Below are 24242 nucleotides of genomic sequence, written 5' to 3' on the forward strand. Positions count from 1 at the left end.
CCCCGGGTTCTCTGAGCGATGTGCTCTCTGACGACTTACAATTCCACTTCCATTATATCAATGTAGAGACGCGTATAATAACACCACATAAACAGAGACGTCTTAAATCACTCTGTGGTCTCTGCCGACTCAGAGCGCCAGGTCTGACGTCACGGTGGACGCCATTTCTGGGAAAAAACAAAACAAAACCATTTCCATACAAGAAGAAAAAGAAAACAAGGGCAAAGTACTAGCCAGAACCCCTGGAGTTTCACTCAGATAGAAAAGCTGATGAAATATGATGACACTTTCCACAACAAATACCTGTAACCTGAAAGAAAAAGAATTTCTCCAAAAAGGTTTCTTTGGGTAGTTATTGCCTCTTTTTCTTAAAAAGGGTCTAGTAGGAATCTTTTCTGACATTTCTGTTGCAGGGCTTTACATAGAAACTTGACGAGGGAGAAAAGACGCAATAAGCAATGTGAATGTAGCTGCAAGCAGCGATTATGGGGGCCAAGCACATTTAGACACCAACACAAGAACTACGATTGAGGAAGACTAGAAGGTGTTGTGAACATCAGAGCTTGTTCTTGAGGAGCTAGAATAAATCTGATGTCAAGTCGGAGCTGAGAAATCGCCTCACTTCCTGTGGTGAATTTGTGTTTACCCTCAAGTTTGATTGTGTGTTATGGCTGAACTGTCCCACATGTCAAATATCCAAGATAGAAGTTCTGTTGAAGATGGTCTCGTCACACTGTGATTCATTTTTTTCAGTGAACAAACCTTGTTAGAGAGAAAGAAGAAGAGAAAAAAACATTCAAAACAATTCAGAATGGCAGAAAAATCATATATATCACAATATCACAGCGGAACACTCCACATAAAGACTTAGTTGATATGATGAAGCTTCCTTAAAGTAAGAAGAAGTATGTGTTTGTGTGTCATGTGTGGAAGGAGTCTCCAGCTGTGTATCAGTCAGATCTTCAGGACAGAGGAGTTTACACTTCACAGTTCCTATAGTCAGGTGGTGAAGATAGAGAGTAAAGAGAGGCTGGTGAGGGAAAGACTGCTTTAACTAGCTGCTTGAGTGCTGCTTAAACTAGCTGCTGTAAGGTAAGTGACACGAGGAACCAACTTGTTTTCTTGAACCATAAAGGTCATTATTGAATAAATGAGAAATCTAAGCTATAATGTTATAAAAGAGAAACAAAAGCAAATAATCATCTTTCAGCTGTTCTAACAAATAAAGGCTACCCGAGCATCATAGCGCCCCCTTGTGGATGAGTTGAGTTATAAAGGAGGTCCATGAGGAGCTTCGTAAACCATTAGAGCTGATAGCGGCTGCATCGATGATGACATCATTCATCATTCCTCCTCTCTGTCCATCTCAGTCTGAGTGTCTGAGATCCAGCGTCTCGCTTTTACTGTTATTTAAACCTGACAGACCTTTCTCTCTCTCTCTCTCTCTCTCTCTCTCTCACTCTCTCTCTCACACACACACACACACACACACACACTGCTTAAAGCCGTACAGCGCCTGCGCTGAGAGCAAGCAAGCGAGAGAAAGCGAGAGAGCCGAGGACGAGAGGGAGGAGGGAAGGAGACGGAGAGAGAGAGGAGAACAGAACAGAACGGAAAGAAACACAGAGCACACGGAGAGCAAAAGAGCGAGAGATGAAATTCCTGGGAGCCGTCTGCATCCTCCTGTTCCTGCCCGACTTCAGCCTCAACAGCAGGTCAGTGCAGATTTACAGCTTCTTTATTTTCCCTTTTTTGTTTCTTTGTTTGTTTGTTTTTTTTATTTATTTAGAATTGCGTTTTCTGCATTCCAGATCTCTGTCTGGGTTTTTTGGGACACATACACACACACACACACACACACACACACCCACACACACTGGCTTTGTGCATGATGATGATGATGATGATGATGATGATGATGTTGGATTCCATTCATCTCTGAGGTGTTGTGGAATGATCCCGAGCTCCTGGAGATCAGATCATGGATCAGAGACTCAACTTTTCCGTTCCGATTTTATCCGGACTGTGAGATCGAATCAGTTTTATTTGTTGTTTTTGTGCTGTAAGTTTTGTTCTTTGCGGCACTAATCGATGTCTGTGTGATACAGTGTGTGTGTCTGTGTGTGTGTGTGTGAGTGTGTTACAGTGTGTGTGTGTGTGTGTGTGTGTGTGTGTGTGGATATATGCGCTTGTTCTCCGATTGAACAGAGGATACGTACGGAGTGATTTTTTTTCTCCTTTCTTTTCCCTTCCTTTCTTCAGCTTGATTAATTAAACCCTTCTCTATCTTTTCTTCTTCTTCTTCTTCTTCTTCTTCTTCTTCTTCTTCTTCTTCTTCTTCTCCTCCTCCTCCTCCGCTCCTCTGGAGGATGATTTATCGAGGTGAGGACGCTAATTAGACGATCGGAGAAGACTTTAGCGTTGACTTTGGACTCAGGGACGTGCCGTGTCCTGTACTGGGACGAATCCAGACCAGTGAAAGACTAATACAGTGCTGATGAATGAATGGTGGCTGGTTCGGAGGGAGGGGTCGAGGAGAGTGCGAATGCGTCCTGGCCGACAGTTTCAGCTTGTTTGTCTTCCTTCTCTGAATTAGAATTAATCTGGTGGTTTTGCTGCTATGGAGCATTCACACAGGATTTATCCCGAGATTTTGTCCGACATCGAGATTCTGTTTAGGCTTCTGCACCCGAGTGTTTTTATTGATTTTTTTTTAGTAGACCTATATAGATATATATATATATTTGTCTGACAAAAAATACCAGAAAAATAGCAAATAAATACTAGAAGTATATATATATATATATATAAGCTTAAAAAAAATAAAACCTCGCTCTTACAAAAGTATTACAAAACATGAATGAAGCATGTCATTAAAAAAATTAAATAAATAAATTCTTGCTATTTTCTCATCTTTCATCACAACTTTATTGATTTCAGTAACATCACTCTTTTAAAAAATTTTTTAAGAGAGGACTAAATTTTCATTGACGTGTTAAAAGCAGGATGTGGACACGCTGGAGGAAATAACAAATATGTTGTCGTTTCTATAGCAACGGCTCATTCACAGGGATGTGTCCGGCTCCACGTATATACATTTTAAAATGTTGAAGTTATTAAGATGAAGAGAGAGAGAGAGAGAGAGAGAGAGAGTAAAGTTCGGTGAGGGAAGGTGTGTTTATAGCTGCTATAACGTAAGTGACAACAGGAACTCATCTCACAGTCATAACAGGAATAAAACTCTTCATTCATGCTGCTTTAGGAAGTTAATTTGGTGTTTTATGGCTCGTGGGCTCTTATATACTCTCTATTAAGGCTTTATGGAGCGTGTTATCTGCAGGAAGTCAGGAACGGTGAAGTGCACTAGATAGTGAGAGTGTGATTCTGACACAGAGCCATGAGCCTCAGTAACGTGTGAAGATCAATCCATCATCATCATCATCATCATCATGTGTTCTTCATAACACCTGACACTTGGGTTGTGAACGTTATAATAGACATGCTTATAAACCATTAACGTTATTATCAATGATTAATGATGAACACCTGCTAATAAACCATTTATACACCATTAATAAACCAGGAGTAGCCTGTTATTAACAAACCAAATATACTGTGTTTGGATAAAGACTCATTAAAGGTTAAACGAGGTTAAATCTCGAAACCTGACGTGTTTTGTTCTGTAAATATTCTCCAAACACAACTCCAAACCCTTCTGTCTTTACTCCTGATTCCTCTCCCTGTCTGTGATTGGTCAAAAATATCACATGGTCACTACACGGAGCAGCAGCTCAATGGTCTGCTCAGTGTGTGTGATGCTCAAGGTCCAGGGATGGAGGACTTCTCTTTCTCTTTATACTTCAAAAAAGAGAAGAAAAAGAGCTCACATGCTGCATTCTTTCATCACCAAGTTATTTATCTGTTTATTGTTGAGTTTAACAGCAGAACACTGTCAAAACAAAAACAGTGTTCGGTTCTGAAGATGTGGGAAAACGTTACAGCTTTACCTGTGACTGTTACACAGCGCTGACACTTCCAAACACCAACACAAAAATTTCAACACTTTTAATGTCCACATCCAGGTGAATCTGCTGTTGCTATAGAAACGATAACCGATTAGAAAGAACACATTTGTTATTTCTGTCAGGAAACCTTTCGACCAATCAGAATTCGAGTGTGTAATTGCACACACAGAGCGCTAACACCGTGTAACCCAGCGCATCCCCCAGGTACCCCGCGTAACCCTGCCATCCTGCGCTGACGACTCGCGCCCTTGCTGAAGGCGAATTACACCCTCAATGGGGTCGTGAACTTATTTTATTCAAATATCTCAGGCTGGCGTCAGCATCGTTCGACCTTTCCTTCAGCTCACCGTTTCACCTGTCACTCCTTTTTTATTTCCTCTTGCTCGCACACCCGCGGCGCCTCCCGTGGGATCTCACGTTCGCTGTGATGACTCCAGCTTTGATGTAGACGAAAACCTGGCAGCCTCCTCTGGCAAAATCCCTCCGCTTCACTGGATCGTGTGTCAGAAATGAAATGAAATATGAAGCGATATAGACGTAGCAGTCTTTAAACTCAATAGATGAACGCGAGTCGATCGGACACGGCCGTCCCATCCGATAGTATTTCGGGGGGATAAAGACGTGACGGTGTTTGTTTCCATCTTTGAAGGTAAGAGTCAGGATGTTAGAAACAACAGTGTGACGGTCGTCTCAGCTCACACGCTAGTTTCTGACTAGCTTCAGGGCGTTTTAATTACCTCAATATTAGTGATAACCCCTTCAAAGCCTGATTAAACCTTCTGTTCGGGTTTCTGACCTTGATGTGATGTTTTATTGTTGTTATGGCGACCGCATGTAAATGCTCGATTGAAGCGGCCTGTAGGCGAGCGCCGCTGCAGCAGGAGAGTTCACTGCGGTGAAAGCAGCCAAAAGCTGAGCGAAGGGACTTTTTGAGCGTTTCCGAGATAATTAAATCCTGGCTCGGACTTCCCTGTCGCCGTCCTCGGAGGGACCGCTTTGCGTATTCACGCACTTCCACTTTCACACTAAATTTATTCCACTTTTCTTTCGTTATTAGTTTTGTTTCCTCATCAGGTCTCATAAATATCTGTCCAGCTTGTGTAGAAAGTCTAAAAAAAAGCAAGCAGGAAATTTGCAGACTGACCCAACACCTGAAATACGTTTAGAACATCTTAAGAACCTTCCAACAAAGTGGTTCTCCAGCAGAAACAATTCAAACCTTTAAGAACCTTCAAAAAAACACTCCTCCTTCTGGGTCTAACAAAAACAAAAAAGAAAAAGAATTAAAGAAACAAGAAAGAGTTTCTGTGAGCTCTAGAACCTGTTTTGGAAACTTGGAACCCTTATTTATCTAATGAACCCTTGAAGACCCCCCCCCCCCAAAAAAAGCTCCTGCTTGGTAACTGATACACAGGGTACATCACTGAGGGTTCCTAACTCCAAAAAATGATTCTCTTTCTTATAGGGACTCTTTCTAAAAAAGAAGAAGACTGTGATTTAGTGTTCTTTGTAGAAACTTCAAAGTTACAACAACAATAACAACACCACCACCACCACCACCACCAACAACAATAATAATAATAATAATAATAATAATAATAATAATAATAATAATAATAATAATAATTTAACCCTTTAAATCTAGAACCCTTGTAGGTTCTGCTGATTGTCCCTCTGGTTTTTATAAGGTTATTTAGTGTTCTGATTTTCTACCAGACAGGGTTCTGAGCCGGAGCTAATTTTGGAAGCTAAGAACCCTATGCTAAGCAAAAACATTATAACTTTGATCTCTTGAAGAACTCTAAACAGGTTCTAGATGTTAAGAAGAAAAAAATGTGCAATAATTTGGAGTTTGTAGAGCAAATCGGTTACTACACACACTTTTTAAAAAAATAAATAAAAAGATCCTTTATAGGTTCAGAAGATAAGTAATGATTCGATGTGGAACCTGCTCTGACTAGGAAACAGGGGTTGAAGGTGGTGAAGTTCACGTCACGTTCTCAGTGTTTGCGTGAGAACGGGAAAAACAGCTTTGAAAAAGTCACATGAATCTTCATCTTTGACATTTTTTGTTCTCATTGTTGGATTTTTTTTGCTGTTGCTCAGTCATAAGCTGAAATATCTCAGAGGCCCTCTGGTGGCCAGCTGCCGCTGACCAATGGGATCACATCAATCTGCAGTTCATTAACAGATCGACTCGCGCTGGACATTTTTACTCACAGTAAAGGAGTCAGGTCATTTTTTTTTGCGGCACATCAGATATGAGATTGGTCAGGACCCTGTTGGGTTTCTGTGTATAGAGTATCTTGGGTTCAGTCGTGTTTAGTAGGATGTGGGGGGACGGGGGGGGGAATTTGGGGGGACGGGGGTTATTGTCAACAATAACACGATAAGAGATAACAAAAAGAGCCCAACTAAAGGTTGTTTTTTTTAGATATAAAACACAGTATACACCTGATATAATAAAGAGATTAGATAAATCAAAAAATTTAAAACCTTGAGTGTTTTTTTCTTTATGTATGTAAGCCATTAATCTCTGTAGAGTGTGACATCACAAATACACAATTTTTTTTTTTGGGGCCTGATTAAACCCAGCAAACCAACACGACTGGACACAGTGACGACACAATCCACCGCGGCTAACATGAGCTACATCTCATCATAATTTACAACACAAAGAAGCCTAAAGACATCGGAACAATTTACATCTGTAACTGACACTGAAACTGGAGACTCCTTCCCTAGATGAAGGTAAATCTCTTTACGTCTCAGTGATTATACATCGGCAGATGCACACGTCCCTGAGAACGAGCTGTCGCTATAGCAACCGTAACCTATTAGAACAAGCGAGTTAGTTAAATGTCATCCTGTGTTTTTGACCAATCAGAAACCAGAGTTCATCAGCTCGTGATCTGAGACAGTTCCTCTGTTTTCATGCTCAGGTTTTAAGGTGGAATATCGCGGAATTTCACAAAGAATCTTCTGAATCATGTGATTATTACACGTGTGGTTATATATGTTTAATAACTCGACACCTCCGGGTTCAGACGTGTCGTGGGACTCGGTGTCATCATCTCTCCATGGACCTGATCGTTAACATTCACAGGACGAGCGGGAAATAGAGATCCATGGCAACCCGGTGGAGCGACAGAGTCACGTAGCGAACGAACAATAAACACGACCTAGAGTTTGACAAAATGCGAAACTAATTAAAGACCCTGGACATTTGCGATGACAATAACAGCCGAGCGTCCGCTAATGCAGTTCCATCCGAGCGAAATGTCAATATTTCCACTCGTCCTTTTAATTAATTAAGCTTTTCTGCGTGCCAGAGCACACATTCCTCTCCTCATTCATGCTCACACAGAACTTTCCTCTTTTATTTCCTCCTTTCCCATGCTTTGAAAAGCAAGACAGGCCCCCCCCCCACACACACCCCACCTTCCTCATTCATCACGCCGGTCACGTCTGTCACGTCAAGTCCGAAATATGAGCGAGTGGCGTGCGGAATCGGCCACTCGTATTTATAGCACGGAGCCATAAAGCCAGATCGATGTACATTATAGTGTGGGATTGTGTTCTGTTTGCTGCGGTGTATAATAAAGTCTCTAATAGGATTTCGATGAAAATGCATGAACAGAGAAATAAATAGAGCACAAGAGCAGGAGGATCACCACAGCAAAGTGAGACACCAGGGATTTCTGCAGGGAAAAAAGAACAGGAAGTGAGCGAGGGAAAGGAAGAAAGCAGCTGGAAGGTTAATGCTAACGTGATAGAATCGTCAGACGTCAGTGCAATGGTTTGTGCACAACCCAGCCCCCCCCCCTTTAAAATAAACACCAACATGCACGTTTTTTATTATTTTTATGAGGAATTTCATGAGAATATTTTTAGAATCATGTTCCTCAAGAAACTTTTAGGAGACATTTAGTAAAATTTTATTTTTTAGAACAGTATGATGCAGTGAGAATATATATATTAGATATTTTCTGAACCTCTAGGAGAACTTTGAGGAAAGTTTTCTGTACAGTTCGGTTCTGGGAACTTTACTTTTCTCCGAACAACATGGCTTTAGAGACTTTTAGTAGAACTTAAATAGAAGGTTTTCTGAAAAGTGGGTCCTAGGGACCTTTAGGGTGTGTTAAGAGAATGTTCTTTAGACGTTATTGCCCTAGGAACTTTCAGGAGAACTTGAGAGAATGTTTTCTGAACTTCATGGATGTAGAAGCTTATGGGAGAACTTTGAGGGAGGTTTTTTGTACTGTTCAGTTCTGGGAACTTTACAAGGAGCATTTTCTGACCTTCTTGGTTCTTGGGACTTTTGGGAGAATGTGTTTTGAATGATGTGCTTCAAGGAACTTTACAAGAACAGGTTCTGAGTGTCACAATTCTAGGCATTTCATGAATTTAGTAAAGTTTTTTTATTTTATTTTAGGAGAATGTTCTCTGAAGAACATGATTTTAGTAGGAACTTTTAGTAGAACTTGAATAGAAGGTTTTCTAAACCGTGGGTTCTAGGAACTTTTAGGGTGTGTTAAGAGAACATTTTTTAGATGTTATTGCTCTAGAAACTTTCAGGGGAACTTGAGGAGAACATTTTCTAAACTTAATGGTTATAGAAACTTTTAGGAGAACTTTGAGGGAGGTTTTCTGTACTGTTCGGTTCTGGGAACTTTACAAGGAGCATTTTCTGACCTTCTTGGTTCTTGGGACTTTTGGGAGAATGTGTTTTGAATGATGTGCTTCAAGGAACCTTTTTTAGAAGAGAATGTTCTCTGAAGAACATGATTTTAGGAACTTTCAGTAGAACTTGAATGGAAGGTTTTCTAAACATTGGGTTCTAGGAACTTAAGAGAATGTTTTTTTCACATTATTGCTCTAGGAACTTTCAGAAGAACTTAAGGAGAATGTTTTCTGAACTTCATGGTTGTAGAAACATTGAGGGAGATTTTCTAAATGAAAAAGGTTTTTGAAGAACACTTTCTGACCATCCTGGGTCTTGGGACTTTTAGGAGAATATTTTCTATACAGAATAGTTCTAGAAATTTTTTTAGACAATCTTTAATATTAATTAAAATGCAATTTTTTCCCATCTCCCTCTAATTTCATGCTGTTTAATTAATGAATTTTTGTGACTCTCTGCTAATTTCTGCTAAACGAGCTCTTTAAACGCTTGCATGTTTTGAATCTGGTGATTATTAGACGCATTAATAAGGCAGAAAGGTACATTTAAGATTAATTACATACATTTCTAGTGTTGGGTTCATGCCTAACAGCTCCATGTGCATCTCGGTTGCTAGGTAACAGACATGACAAGCGATTAAAGAGTAGTGTACAGGATAAATAAGGAATAAGGCACAAAGGGATGAGCTGAAGTGCTTTATTCCTCTTATACGAGAGCGTTAAACCCTTCCTCCCTCCCACACACACACACACACACACACACACACACACACACACACTAGCTGTTATATAGAAACAATAACGTATTTGCTGGTGAAGCAATTTGTCAGGAACTTTCTTTTACATTACCTTCATCAGAACCTCTTTCAGCCTGATGATGTTTTTTCTGCCTGCAGCTTTATGTGAGTGACGTAGCCCTGATTCATCATTCAGCACTCAGGAGGGTCTTATCTTCCTGCTCAAGCCACAAGGACAAGGTTTTCTTGGTATTTTCGTGAAAACAGGATGAATATGTTATGAAGAGCTGCAGAGAGGAGCGCTGTAGGAGAGCGGGTTCTGTGGTAACAGCAGCAACAGGGTAGTTATGGGGTGGTAACAGGGTAGTGACAAGGTAACATGGTCTTACCAGCATAATAATAGTGTGGTAACAGGGTAATAACATTGTAATAACAAGGTGGTAATGGGTTTGTAACATGGTAGCAACAGGGTAGTAATATGATAGTAACAAGGGTAGGGTAACAGGGTAGTAACAGGGTAGCAGGGCAGTAACAGAGTGGTAACAGGGTGGTAACAGAGCAGTATCAGAGGGGTAACAGGGCAGTAACAGAATGGTAACAGAGCAGTATCAGAGGGGTAACAGGGCAGTAACAGAATGGTAACACTGTAGTAATATTAGGTTAAAGGATCATCTATAATTTAGGATAGTAGATTAGATTTTAGATTAGATTAGATTTTTTAGGCTATTAGATCACGTATTTGTTATGCAGATATCTAAAGGCTTAAAGAAGAAAATGGGAAAAAGGTCAATTAAAAACATTAAAAACAGATTAAATCTTCATTCAACATGCTAATGTTTCCGGCTGCTAGCGACGGAGTCCCGGAGGGCGCTATCACATCCGCGAGCAGGACTAGACGAGACCGAGTCCAGATTGAGTCATAAGGAGAGCGAGACCAGCTCAAGAGCGAGTCCAAATGAAAGCGAGACTGAGTCGAGATCGAGACCGAAAGCTGTCAAATCTTCTTTGAGCCTTTACTCCAGGATGTCACCTTCAGACTGTTCTGAAGTTCGGAAGGAATTACTTCCTGTCAAACTCAGTGCATGCAAAAAGGAACGACGAACCAAGTCGAGGCCAGGAGGAGATTTAACGAGATGATATGAGGACTGAGACACGTCCTGAATCGTGATCCACAAGCTAGAACCTCTATGAGATTTTATTACCATATATTAATGCTCTACTGTACAGGTGGAGGATTTCCTCTCAGGTGTGGAAACAAACAAACAAACAAACAAACTGAGTCTATAAAGAAACATATTGAAGATTTTTGAAGTCCCTAAAACCGTGACTTTTAAGGAAACATTCTCTTAGTTCCCAGAACCCTGATGTTGAAAAAATGTTCTTCTAAAAGTTCCTAGAACCCTGACTTTTAATGAAACATTTTCTTAAAATTTCCCTAAAAGAATTAGAATTCTAATAAAAGTTTCTGATATTCAGCAGAAATTCTCCAAAAATTCTCCTGGAAGATCCTAGAACTTCTCCCTAGATCCTATTTCATGAAAATCATTAGAAATTCTCAGAAATGTCTCCTGAGAATCTCCTGAGAACAGTTTCTATATCCACACAATCTATTAAACCTTCTCCTACGATCTGTCTGAAAGTTCCTGGAACCATGTGGTTCAGAAACGGTTCTCTTTTAAAATTCTTCTAAATGTTTATAGAATCATAAAATTCATGAAACACTCTATGAAAATCCTCCTTAAAGTTCCTGGAACCATGTTGTTCAGAAACGGTTGTCCTTAAAATTCTTCTAACAGTTCCTAGCTCAGCATGGTTCATAATGTGTTCTCCTGAAAGTTCCTTGAACTTTGACACTGCTTCTGCACGTTCGTAGATCCAAACTGCTCCTGTTCTCCTGAGGTTCTCCTGGAAGTTCTCTTGGCCATCAGTCAGTCAGAGCTTTCTTTTCTTTGCTTTGTTTATTTAATCATGTCCAGTCACGTCCAGTCTGAAACCGAATCCAGACCAGGTAATAAACTAAGTTTCAGACTCGGGTTCAGTAAACTCCTTGACAGGTGTATTAGATGTGAGAAGACTTCAGCTCGACGCTACACACACAGCTATACTCCACACTCTCCTGCGTGATTTCTCGGAGCCGATTAAACCCGGCCCGTCTCTGGTTGCCACGGCGATGTTTCGCACAGAAATTCATGCACACACACAAACGCTATAGAAGGAACCCCATTAGAGGTCAAAATGAAATACATAAATATGACATTTTGAAATAAATCATCATCTGCCTCGCCCACGCCGCTGGATCTGCTTCAACTCCCAGCAGCCGCTCTGACATTTTCACCTCCGAAGCTTCACGCTAATCCGTACGCCGCTAAAATAGGCGTTAGGCGTTTCTAACAGAAAGATGTGAACTGACTCACTTTATTTTCTTTTTTTTTCCTACACAGCTTTGTAAAACCAGTAAAACCAGTACACTTAAGTCTGTATGAACAATTCATAGTAGTAACATGGTAACTGTGGTACAGTGTGGTAACAGGGTAACAACAAGGTGGGAATGGGGTGGTAATATGATAATAACAAGGTGGTAAAGGGCAGTAACAAGATAACAGGGTAGTAACAGGGTGGTAACATTGTAGTAACAGGGTGGTGACAGGGTGGTAACAGGGTAACAGGACAGTAACAGAGTGGCAGCAGGGTGGTAACAGGGTAACAGGGCAGTAACAGGGTGGTGACAGGGTAGTAACAGGGTGACAGAGTGGTAACAGGGTAGTAATTCGATAATAACAAGGTGGTAACAGGGTAGTAAAAGGGTAACAGGGTAGTAACAGGGTAACAGGGCAGTAACAGAGATGCAACATGGTAATAACAGGACGGTACCAGCTTTGTCACACAACCACAGTATTAATTAATTTATTAGTTGCATTATTGGAAAGTGAAGACTGATTTTAGTGGAAACTCTTTTTATCTGAAATAATTGTGTGCCAATCAAAATGTCAAGTAAGATGAGTGTGTGTGTGTGTATGTGTGTGTGTGTGTGTGTGTGTGTGAATGCTACTTGTCATGTCATCTCCGAGTAAAATAGAGCAGCAGCGTCTTCACCAAAAGCGTTCTTGTCATTGTCAATGTCATTCCACGTCAGTCTCAATTCAGCAGAAAATCCTCCTCCAGTCTCTCAGGCCTGATTAAAGCTGATGACATGATTGATGGAGGAATAAAAATAACATAAGGCCAGCCTCTGACCACAGGCCTCCAGAGTCCCCTCGTGCCCTTAAACACACTCTCTCACACACACACACACACACTCTTCCTCTCTTCTGGCCTTGATCTTGATCTGCCAAATGTCATCCTCGCAAAGACACCATGGCTCTGACTGGCAGAGACTCGTTTATTCTCTCCCAGCCGAGCCGATGTATAAAGAAGTCTCCACATGCTCCTCTATAATTCTACTAAAAGCTCTGGGAACTGTGATGGTTCCCTCCTAAAAGCTCCTAGAACAATAATGTTGAGGAAAAGTGTTCTTAAATTTCTCTGAAATCTTGCTCTGACCTTCAGAAAACCTTCTTGGTAATCATAACCTTCAGAAAATTTTAGAGTTTATTGAACTTTTTTCATTTTTCTGAAACATTCTGACAATTCCGAGGAGAAGCTGCTCCCAGACAGAGACCCGAGCTCAGACTCGGATCCGGAGACGCCGGAGTGGTGAGGAGACGAGCTCTCTCTTGGAGATTAGCTGGATTATCTGGATGTTACTGAATGTGAGCTGATCTGAGAAGTGGGTGATGGTGTGTATGAACGTTACGGAGCGCCGAAGGTTGGTATCAGGTTCACTACACCGAGAGCAACCTGGCTGAACTCAGTGTTTTCAAGTGGAGGGGATAATTGAAGCACTTTATACCACATTCTGCTGGGATAAATGTTCCAGCGCTGATGTGGAAACCAATAAACCAGTACACGCAGCACCACTTCAGCTGAAGGAGCAGAGAATGAAGCTGTATTTAGTGGAAATTATGATGAAAGAGCTGCGGCTTACAGTGAACTTCACGTGTTCCAGCTGACGTTTCACACTAGCGCTCGGGTTTCACGTGGAAAAGCTGTAAAGTGCTGACAATAACAACATTAACAACGCTTTTCTGTGAAAGTCCTGGTTCTAGGAACTCTGAGAGAACTTCAGGAGAGTGTTTGTGTCTGTAATTACAATGAATTTAGCTAAAAAGCCAGCAGGCTGCAGGAGGCCACGTCGCTCAGAAGCTCTGAGAACCGAGTGTCATGCTGTGAGCCGGTTCTCACCTGACTACAGAACCGCGGAGAGGAGGAGAACACACCAGGGCTCTCAGAATTACTGTGATGTTATATAAAACTCTGATCATACGGTTCTGTTCACTGAACCTTCATCAGCCACCTGTAGTCTGGCATCATCGCTCAAATTTACCATCCTGCTGAGAGAGAGAGAGACAGAGAGAGAGAGAGACAGAGAGATAGATACTGTAGATAGATAGATAGATAGATAGATAGAGCGATATATATATATATATATATATATATATATATATATATATATATATATATATATAGAGAGAGAGAGAGAGAGAGAGAGTGATGTACACTGAGAGAAAGAGATAGAGAGACACAGAGAGAGAGAGAGAGAGAGAGAGAGAGAGGGAGGAACCTAGAGAGAGAGAGTGTGATATATATATATATATACACTATATTGCCAAAAGTATTCGCTCACCTGCCTTGACTCGCATATGAACTTAAGTGACATCCCATTCCTAATCCATAGGGTTCAATATGACGTCGGTCCACCCTTTACAGCTATAACAGCTTCAACTCTTCTGGGAAGGCTGTCCACAAGGTTTAGGAGTGTGTTTATGGGAATTTTTGACCATTCTTCCAGAAGCGCATTTGTGAGGTCACACACTGATGTTGGACGAGAAGGCCTGGCTCTCAGTCTCCGCTCTAATTCATCTCAAAGGTGTTCTATCGGGTTGAGGTCAGGACTCTGTGCAGGCCAGTCAAGTTCATCCACACCAGACTCTGTCATCCATGTCTTTATGGACCGTGCTTTGGTCACTGGTGCACAGTCATGTTGGAAGAGGAAGGGGCCAGCTCCAAACTGTTCCCACAAAGTTGGGAGCATGGAATTGTCCAAAATGTCTTGGTATGCTGAAGCATTCAGAGTTCCTTTCACTGGAACTAAGGGGCCAAGCCCAGCTCCTGAAAAACAACCCCACACCATAATCCCCCCTCCACCAAACTTTACACTTGGCACAATGCAGTCAGACAAGTACCGTTCTCCTGGCAACCGCCAAACCCAGACTCGTCCATCAGATTGCCAGATGGAGAAGCGCGATTCGTCACTCCAGAGAACGCGTCTCCACTGCTCTAGAGTCCAGTGGCGGCGTGCTTTACACCACTGCATCCGACGCTTTGCATTGCACTTGGTGATGTATGGCTTGGATGCAGCTGCTCGGCCATGGAAACCCATTCCATGAAGCTCTCTGCGCACTGTTCTTGAGCTCATCTGAAGGCCACATGAAGTTTGGAGGTCTGTAGCGATTGACTCTGCAGAAAGTTGGTGACCTCTTCGCACTATGTGCCTCAGCATCCGCTGACCCCGCTCCGTCAGTTTACGTGGCCTACCACTTCGTGGCTGAGTTGCTGTCGTTCCCAAACACTTCCACGTTCTTATAATACAGCTGACAGTTGACTGTGGAATATTTAGGAGCGAGGAAATTTCACGACTGGATTTGTTGCACAGGTGGCATCCTATCACAGTTCCACGCTGGAATTCACTGAGCTCCTGAGAGCGACCCATTCTTTCACAAATGTTTGTAAAAACAGTCTGCATGCCTAGGTGCTTGATTTTATACACCTGTGGCCATGGAAGTGATTGGAACACCTGATTCTGATTATTTGGATGGGTGAGCGAATACTTTTGGCAATATAGTGTATATATATATATATATATATATAGAGAGAGAGAGGGGGGGGGGCACTGAGAGAGAGATAGATAGATAGATAGATAGATAGATAGATAGATAGATAGATAGATAGATAGATAGATAGATAGATAGATAGATAGAGTCACAAAGAGACAAAGATGTACAGACAGAGGGAGGAAACTGAGAGAGAGACAGATAGAGAGAGATATAGATAGAGATAGATAGATAGAGATAGATAAAGAGAGAAATAGAGACAAAAGGAGAGAGAGAGAGAGAGAGAGAGAGAGAGAGGAAAATAGGAAGTAAAATAGATGATGATGATGATGATGATGATGATGGTGGTGATGATGATGATGAAAACCACAGTGAAGCGTGTTATGATGTTTTCTGAAGTCTCTCGGTCTAAATCATCATCCCTCTCGTCCTTGGTCAGCCTTTGTCCTGCTCGCCCCGGTAATGGGCTGTAATTGCTCTCCCATAGAACAGAGGGGGAAAGCATGGAAGGGCGTAGCTCCGGGACGATTAGGGAGATAAAAGGCTTGCTGTGGAGACGGGGTCAGACCCCGACAAAAGAGAAGAGAAATACAGCTGGTCATGGAGGATGAGTGACTCAGGCTGATGGGGCGCCGCAATTTAGCCAATTTCTGAGGGACGGGATCCATGAATCAGCATCATAATCCCCAGTTTGGATCCGAGATCCGGCGGATGCGGTTACCATGGAGACATCCATCACCGTCACTCAGAAAGATGCAGAAGTCCACTGTGAGGTCAGAAGTGGAGTAGAAGCTAGATACAGAGAGCAGAGCATCCTGAGACTAGCATCCTGATTCCCACCATCAGCTTCCTGTCTCAGCTAGAAGACTCACCATCACACCCAGATAAACCTGCTCCAATAAACCAAACCAGTTCCTCTTCATCTTCTTCTGTTCCGATTCTTCAACCGCTTTTGATTCGGTGAATTTTTAATTGCTCATTATAGCCTGAGAGAGTAAACAGTGTGTAGTGTTCATTAACAAGAAAACATCTCAAATGTAATGGAGTTAATTACTATGTCTGAGTTCATACAGAACCCCAGACCCTGCAGCAGGACACCGCTCTCTCTCTCTCTCTCTCTCTCTCTCTCTCTGTCTCTCTCTCTCTTTCTCTCCTGTCTCTCTCTCTCTCTCTCCTCTCTCTCTCTCTCTCTCTCTCTCTCTCTTTCTCTCTTCTCTCTTTCTCTCTCTCTCTCTCTCTCTCTGTGTCTCTCCTCTCTCTGTCTCTCTCTCTCTCTCTCTCTCTCTCTCTCTCTCTCTCTCTCTCTCTAAACTGTGGGGTTCTATAACGAGCTCCAGCGACGTATGAATAGAACTTTTCCTCCATTTTATACAAATTATCTTCCACTCAGTAACTCAGAGGAACTCAGAGGAACTCTGCCTCATGCCACGTGGTCGGAGTCGTACTCCTTTACGGAGAACTCTATCTACAAACACATCTCTATTTGTTTCTCTAACAATACAAAAAAAACCATTTTGTGCCTCACTTTAACCGAGTGACTTCCTGTTTATCTTTCTTTCTTCACCGTCTTGTCATATCTGCCACTTCTGCTGTTCACCCGAGAACACCGACTCCGGATCCGTTATCGGAGCTCCGGTTTTCCCGTCTGCGCTCAGAGCCGTGATATTTATAATCTAATCTCCCCGAGCATATTCAGAGTAGCACCCGGATCTCCTCAGACAGGTGAGCAACTCGCATTAGAGCCGTATCTCTCAGGGGTTTGGGCCTCACACCGTTCCCTGATAACGTGTGTGTGTCTCTGTGTGTGTGTGTGTCTCTGTGTGTGTGTGTATATGTGTGTCTGTACATTTACAGCAATAATTAAAAAAGGGCATTAAAAAGAAAGCCGGTAAATAATCCTGCGATGTTTTTTTAATCTTCAGAGCGCCAATATTTTATTTCCTGAGGATGTTTTTTTCCCCTTGAGGAGTCATGAAGCATGTTTCCGCCACACTGAGCAGGTCTGGCTTCTTAACCCGGGCTCTTGTTTATTCCGAATGCAGGAAAATCGGGAGAAGCCGAGCAACAAATCCACCTCGACGTAAATCCGTATACACACGAATACACACACACACACACACACACTACCGCAAGCGATGTGTTATAAATTGTAAAATATGAATCTCTGTATCAAAGCCGAGTCGAGGCCCGCGTGGAGCTGGAAAATCGCCGGCTGGAAGAAGTTTTCTGCTGGTTTGTTTTTGTTCTGCCGCTCAGAAGTAAAGTTAAGTGATTTATTTTTTTATGGCTGTTTACGTTCACGTTTATTCACTCGACAGAAGCGTTTATTCAAAGTGACTCGACAGCTGAGGCAGAATGAATTCTGAGCGCAGATCTGTTGAAGGAACTGACAGGGATAAGTGCTCTGAGGGCAAAGTTTCCACCGACAGATCAAAAAAACAACAGGAAAAATAAATCCGAGATCGTAAACACACTCAGGACTCGATTATTAAATACAAACAAAAACAATCTTCATTCGATCTCGGTTATTTATCTAATTATTTATAATTTTTTATATTTACTCATTTAATAACAATCTTCATCCACCCTTGATTATTTATCTAATTCTTAATGCTTTTTTTTATTCATTTAATTTACTCGTTTAATATCTCTCATTATAAAATTATTTATGAAACATTTCACTCTATTAAATTCTTTAAGTGGCAATTTTTGATTTGTTTAAGAAAATTTAATATAGAAAAATGTTATAGAAAATAATATTTTATAATATAAAATTTGAAAAAAAAAATCAATATTTTCATATCAGTTTAATAAAATTTGATATACATTTTTTGTGATTTTTTTTAATTAAATTTTTGATTTGTTTAAGAAAATCAAATATACAAAAATAAAAAAAAAATTAATATACAGTTTATAATATAAAATGTGAAAAAAAAATCAAATTTTGATTTGTTTAAGAGAATTTAATATTCCAAAAATGTAACAAAGTTTAATATACATTTTATAATATAAAATAAAAATAATAACATTTTTTGATTGATTTTAGAAAATTGAATATACAAAAATGTAACAGAATTTAGTTTTTTAATACATTTTATAATTGAAAATTTGAAAAAAAAAAATTCATTTAAAAATGATATTCCAAACAACATTTCTGCTGAACTTTTGACTCATTAAAGTTGTTTATTCTTTTGTAATTAAAAAAAAAATCAGTATTAAGAAGCTGTAAACATCCATTACCGAGTGGTTACCATGGAAACGAGTATTATATAAATGATTACATAAACGATTTTTTTTTTTTTAATGAAAAGGAAAATGACTGTAAATATATAAATAATGTAATACGTGACGTAACATGCCGGCGGATCTTAATTCGATGTTTTATTATTTTCTCTTTATCTCTTGTTGTTCCACACATTTAGCCTTGAAAAACACCGTAACCATAGCGACAACATCGAAGAGCTTTTGTTCACAGATTAGACTATGATTAGTCTAGATTGGACTTTTTGTACCTTTTAGGTGTGATGTCAAAATCTAGCCAGCTTTTATTCTTTATTTATTTATTATTTTATGAAAAAAATAACAAAAATGTTTGTAAAATATAATGATAGTAATTTATTTTTTTTTAAATAAATTAATTTTTAAAGTGTTTTATATGAAATTAATTACTGTATTTATTTATTTATTTATTTATTTATTTATTTATTTATTTATTATATATATAATTTGCATAATTTGTTATATTTTAGAGGAAAAGAAACATCTTGATATCACAATACACAATAATAACAGATAATATTTAATTCCAATAAAATAATAATAATGATAATAATAATAATAATAATAATAATAATAATAATAATAATAATAATAATAATAATAATTTAAAAAATATTAAAAAAAATATTCTTATTCTTATTATTATTAACATTATAAATGATTAGAAAATCCAGTCTGGCGCCTGTGTACTTTAAAATGACTGAGTTGTTTGTTTGTTTGTTTGTTTGTTTGCTTATCTTGTCATGAGGTCATTTGTGGGTCTATGGATTGTGTAACTCCAGAACCCGAGAACTTTCACAAGTACAAACAATTTAAATAATTAGTGCAACTCCGGTGCTTGGACCCCTTTTACCAGGCTGTGTGTGTGTGTGTGTGTGTTACTGCTATTATTTATTAGGGAACATGGCACTGGATGTGCTGCAATTCAATCCTCTAGGCTTTTTGTTGTGTGGTGTTGTTCGAGTGTATGTGTGTGTGTGCGTGTGTGTGTGTGTCTGTGTGTGTGTGTGTGTTAGTATGTTTTCTGTTTATGACACTGTGTCCTCTGAGAGCACAACAGATATGAGGTTTTCTGTGCCATGCTGTGCCGTGTCTGTGTGTGTGTGTGTGTCTGTGTGTGTGTGTGTGTCTGTGTGTGTGTGTGTGTGTGTGTGAGGCAGTTGTTATGTTGCTGAAGTCCACAGCTCCCATTTGCCTGTGCTGTGTGTGAGATTGTGCTTGGCTGCGCTCGGAGCGAGTGATGCTGCTGACAGGATGACAGCACCGCTGCACTGCTCTGAATGGCAATGTGGGAGAGTGCAGTTTCTGGGGAATGCACACACACACACACACACACACACACACACACACACAAGCAACAAACCCCAGGTCTATAATTACACCTTCTTCCTCAGTAAAACTCCATGATTTACTTTGATTTTGTAGACGAGAGAGCATTATTATTATTATCATTATTATTATTATTATTATTATTATTTCAACCAATCACAAACAGGAGGCGGTCTTAGATGGAAATAGGCGGTGCTTTACACTTCTGTTTGAAATGGTTTGCTTTTCTGATGAGAGGTTTTACTGATATAAAGTGTGTGTGTGTGTGTGTGTGTGTGTGTGTGTGTGAGGTCTAAGTGTGTTTTCTGCACTGGTCTGCGGTGGAATGTTCAGTGCTTGTTTTCTTCTGATTTGTACAAATACACACACAAATGAGTTAATGACCATAAGGCTGGATTAGTATGAGGAACACACACACACACACACACACACACACATATCCTCGTCCTTTACTGCGCTGTAAAGATCAGAGCTCATTACCATTCACACCACAGCAACCTCACAGCTTTAACTGAGCATGTGTACTTCACCTCTCCCTGTCTCACTCTCTCCCTGTCTCACTCTCACCTTGTCTCCCTGTCTCACTGCCTAACTCTCTCACTGTCTCACTCTCACCTTGTCTCACTCTCTCCTTGTCTCACCCTCTCACTGCCTACGTCTCTCCCTGTCTCACTCTCTAACTGTCTCACTCTCTCATTGTCTCACTCCCTCCTTGTCTCACTCTCTCACTGCCTACGTCTCTCCCTGTCTCACTCTCTAACTGTCTCACTCTCTCATTGTCTCACTCCCTCCTTGTCTCACTCTCTCACTGCCTAACTCTCTCCCTGTCTCATTCTCACCCTGTCTTACTCTTTCCCCGTCTCACCGTCTCCCCGCATTTCGCTCTCCCTGTCTCACTCTCTCTGCCTTACTCTCTTCCTGTCTTACTCTGTTTCACTTTTACCCTGTCTCACTCTCTTACTGCCTCTCTCCCTGTCTCCATCTCACCATGTCTCACTCTATGCCTCTCTGTATCTCACTCCTTCTGTCTCTCTCTCTTTCCCTCTCTGTCTAACTCTCTACCCCTCTCTGTCTCACGCCGCCTGTATCTCTCACGCTGTCTCACTCTTCTTGTCTCTTTATAATACTTTATAATTATAATATTCTAACCGTGATAAAAACAGAAAGGAAAGAGAGAGAGAGAGAGAGAGAGAGAGAAAGAATGAAAGAAAGAGAGAGAGAGAGAGAGAGAGAGAGAGAGAGAAAGGAAGGAAGAAAGAAAGAGATCTAAGAAGCCAAATCGTTAATTAAAGTAATAATAAAGATTATAAAGGTGTTTATTTTACTACTCTCAGTGTGTGTGTGTGTGTGTGTGTGTGAGAGAGAGAGTGAGTGATGTGTGTGTTGTCGTGGAGACGGAGGTGTGAAATATTTACTCTGTATTGACCTGAGTGATGTGTGAAGTTCTCTTGGCGCCGTCTCGCCTCACTCTGTTTGTTCTGTGTGAAATATTTGTCTCCGAGGATTTCGGCCGAGTGGGCAGTCGTAAAAAATGTAACGGAAACAAAGACCTGTGTGTGTGTGTGTGTGTGTGTGTGTGTGTGTGTGTGTGGGTGAAATGTCAGTACACACATGCACAAAGCACTCAGAACCAGGCTCTGATTTTCCACGTGGGATTCCAGGTGGCTTCACGGTGTTCCTGACTTCAGGAAGGAACAAAACGGAATATCTGGAGGTTCTCTGGTGGCTCTCTGCTGGAGGAACCCTGAGAGATGTTCAGCTAGATCTGCTTGTAGAAGCTGAACACCTCCTAACTATCCAAAGAACCCCAAAGGAACCAAAAGAGATTGTGTTATAATTGAGAGGAAGCTCAGACTGATCATCTCACAGTTCTGGAGTTAGGAGAAGATCCTACAACAATTCTTTTCACACTTAACATCTGGCTAGATAATGTCATTAACACAAAGTTCTAGATGATTCTCGAATTTGTCATTGGTTTTACGTTTGTTCCTCACGTGTAAATGTCCAGACCCTCCGAGGCGAGTGGATTCACTGGTGGAATCTGGTGGAAATGCTCGCGTGAGTGATTGATGAAGAAATCTCCGGAGCCGCGTTTCCAACGTTTCGCGTGTCGTATCCCGAGTGATAAACAATGTCCAGGTTTCATTTTCAGGAGATTTTATGCTAATAAACGTTCACAGCAGCTGCATGTGTGCTACACGCGACGCTCTGCGTTAATGCGAGTGTTATTAGGATGCAGAAACGCGGCAAAGTGCTGATGATTTGATTTTTTCCTATGATGTTATGAAGCTCTCTCTCCTGCGCGATCTCTGTATCTGGTGATGTGACTGAAGTGGATGACCTCACCACCTGGCTTTATGTTAAATAAACACTGACACAGACATCTACTGACCACACAGCTTTTATCTGACCACACAGCCTTCTACTGAGCACAGTCATCTACTCACCACGTGGCTTTCTATTGACCACACAGCCATCAACTAACCACACAGCCAACTACTGACCACGTAGCTTTTTACTGACCACACAACCATTAACTGACCACACAGCCTTCTACCGAGCACACAGTCATCTGCTCACCACACAGCCTTCTACTGACCACACGGTCTTCTGCTGACTATACAGTTTTTTACTGAGCACACAGCCATCGACTGACCACAAAGCTGTATACTGACTACACAGATTTCTACGGATTACACAGCCTTCTCCTGACCACACAGCCTTCCACTGACTGCACTGTCATCTACTGACCAGACAGCCTTCCACTGAGCACACAGCTGTATCCTGACCACACAGCAATCTACAGACCACACAGCCTTCCACTGACTACACAGCCGTCTACTGACCACACAGCCTTCCACTGACTACACAGCCGTCTACTGACCACACAGCCTTCCACTGAATGCAAAGCCATCTACTGACCACACAGCCTTCCACTGAGCACACAGCTGTATCCTGACCACACAGCCTTCTACTGACCATTCAGCTTTTAAAGAAAGAAAGAAAGAAAGAAAGAAAGAAAGAAAGAAAAAATGATAAAAAAAAAATTAAAAAGCAGATAAACAAACAAAAAATGTAATAAAAATAAAGACTAAATTAATTCCTAGGGTTAGGGATCCATCCACAGGGATGCAAAGGAATAAAAGCAAAAGCAAAGTGTACAGAAAAAAACAAAAAACATAAAATTCATAAAAGAAAAAAAGACAATTTAGTAATTTAGAAACAATGTGAAATGATGGAGGGATTGAGAAAGAAAATGAGTGTGTGTCTCCTCATCTGTTTCTATGTAAAGTAGCTGTAGCTCTGTGAGCAGCGACGCTCCTGATGGAAGCTGAAAGCTCGGCCTCGCTCTGTCACAGAAACATTACTGCATTAGGACGTCTGGCTCGCTGAAGTGTCACTTCTCATCTTTTTACCCCAGAGACCATCTTCTTCTGACCGCTGCGAAAAGACGACTGGGTTTCATCTGAGAGACACCGGACTCGTCCACTGCACTTTTTAAAAGAATCTCCAAATTACTGTCGGCATCAAGGAGCAGAAAAATCACATACAGCAACCATATCTATTTATTTATTTTATTATTTTACTTTAATTAATCCACTTTAAAGATAAAAAAGGAATTAAACCTTTTTAGTGTATTTAATAAAAAGAAAAATAACCATAAACATTCATTTATTCTGGTATATATTTAATTAATTAATTAAAATAATAATAATAATAATAATAATAATAACATTTTGTAATTGATAAAAATAGTTTGTTGTAAATGTAAATCTTTACAGTGAGCCGGATCGGAATGTTGGAACGCAGCAGTTAACACTAAGAGCCGATTTTGCGTTTGTTCTTCTCACAAGTCTGTTTAGACGTTTCATTCTCAGCGCTCAGAACGCTCAGTGCAGAATCCTGCGCCCAAAATAAAGCGATTCATCAGGGTCGATAGTAATTACTGACTTGCCATTGTGTGTCAGACGCCTGTGAAAAGCTGCTCTTAATTCCACAGTGAATACTGCTAGTTATTGCTCAGAGGAGACATCGACAGACACGAACGGCGTGTACGACAAGTTTACGAGCGCTCCAAGAGTCGTTAGCCGCTAACTAGGAGTGGGAAGAAAGCTACATTTTTGTAATATTTGAGTTTTTTATTTGCTTTGGACACAAAATCACTGTACTGGCTTTATGATTGCGTTATGAGTAAATAAACCTCTCAGAGAAAAGATTTTGGGGTGCCAAAACTTATCTGAAGGAAAGCTATGAAGCTG

At 40.7% G+C, this 24242-nt stretch overlaps 1 protein-coding gene across 1 annotated transcript in view; it reads left to right on the forward strand.

Annotated features, from left to right (window-relative positions):
• The first annotated feature begins 1443 nt into the window (after positions 1–1443).
• Positions 1444–24242, forward strand: part of luzp2 (leucine zipper protein 2) — a 97917-nt gene continuing 75118 nt past the window's right edge. The window contains exon 1 of the mRNA XM_058387761.1: positions 1444–1715. Within this exon, the coding sequence (XP_058243744.1) occupies positions 1654–1715 (62 nt within the window). The 5' untranslated portion in view covers positions 1444–1653. The remainder of the gene's footprint in view (positions 1716–24242) is intronic.

Source organism: Hemibagrus wyckioides, linkage group LG04 (assembly GCF_019097595.1).
Source record: "Hemibagrus wyckioides isolate EC202008001 linkage group LG04, SWU_Hwy_1.0, whole genome shotgun sequence".
Lineage (NCBI taxonomy): Eukaryota > Metazoa > Chordata > Actinopteri > Siluriformes > Bagridae > Hemibagrus > Hemibagrus wyckioides.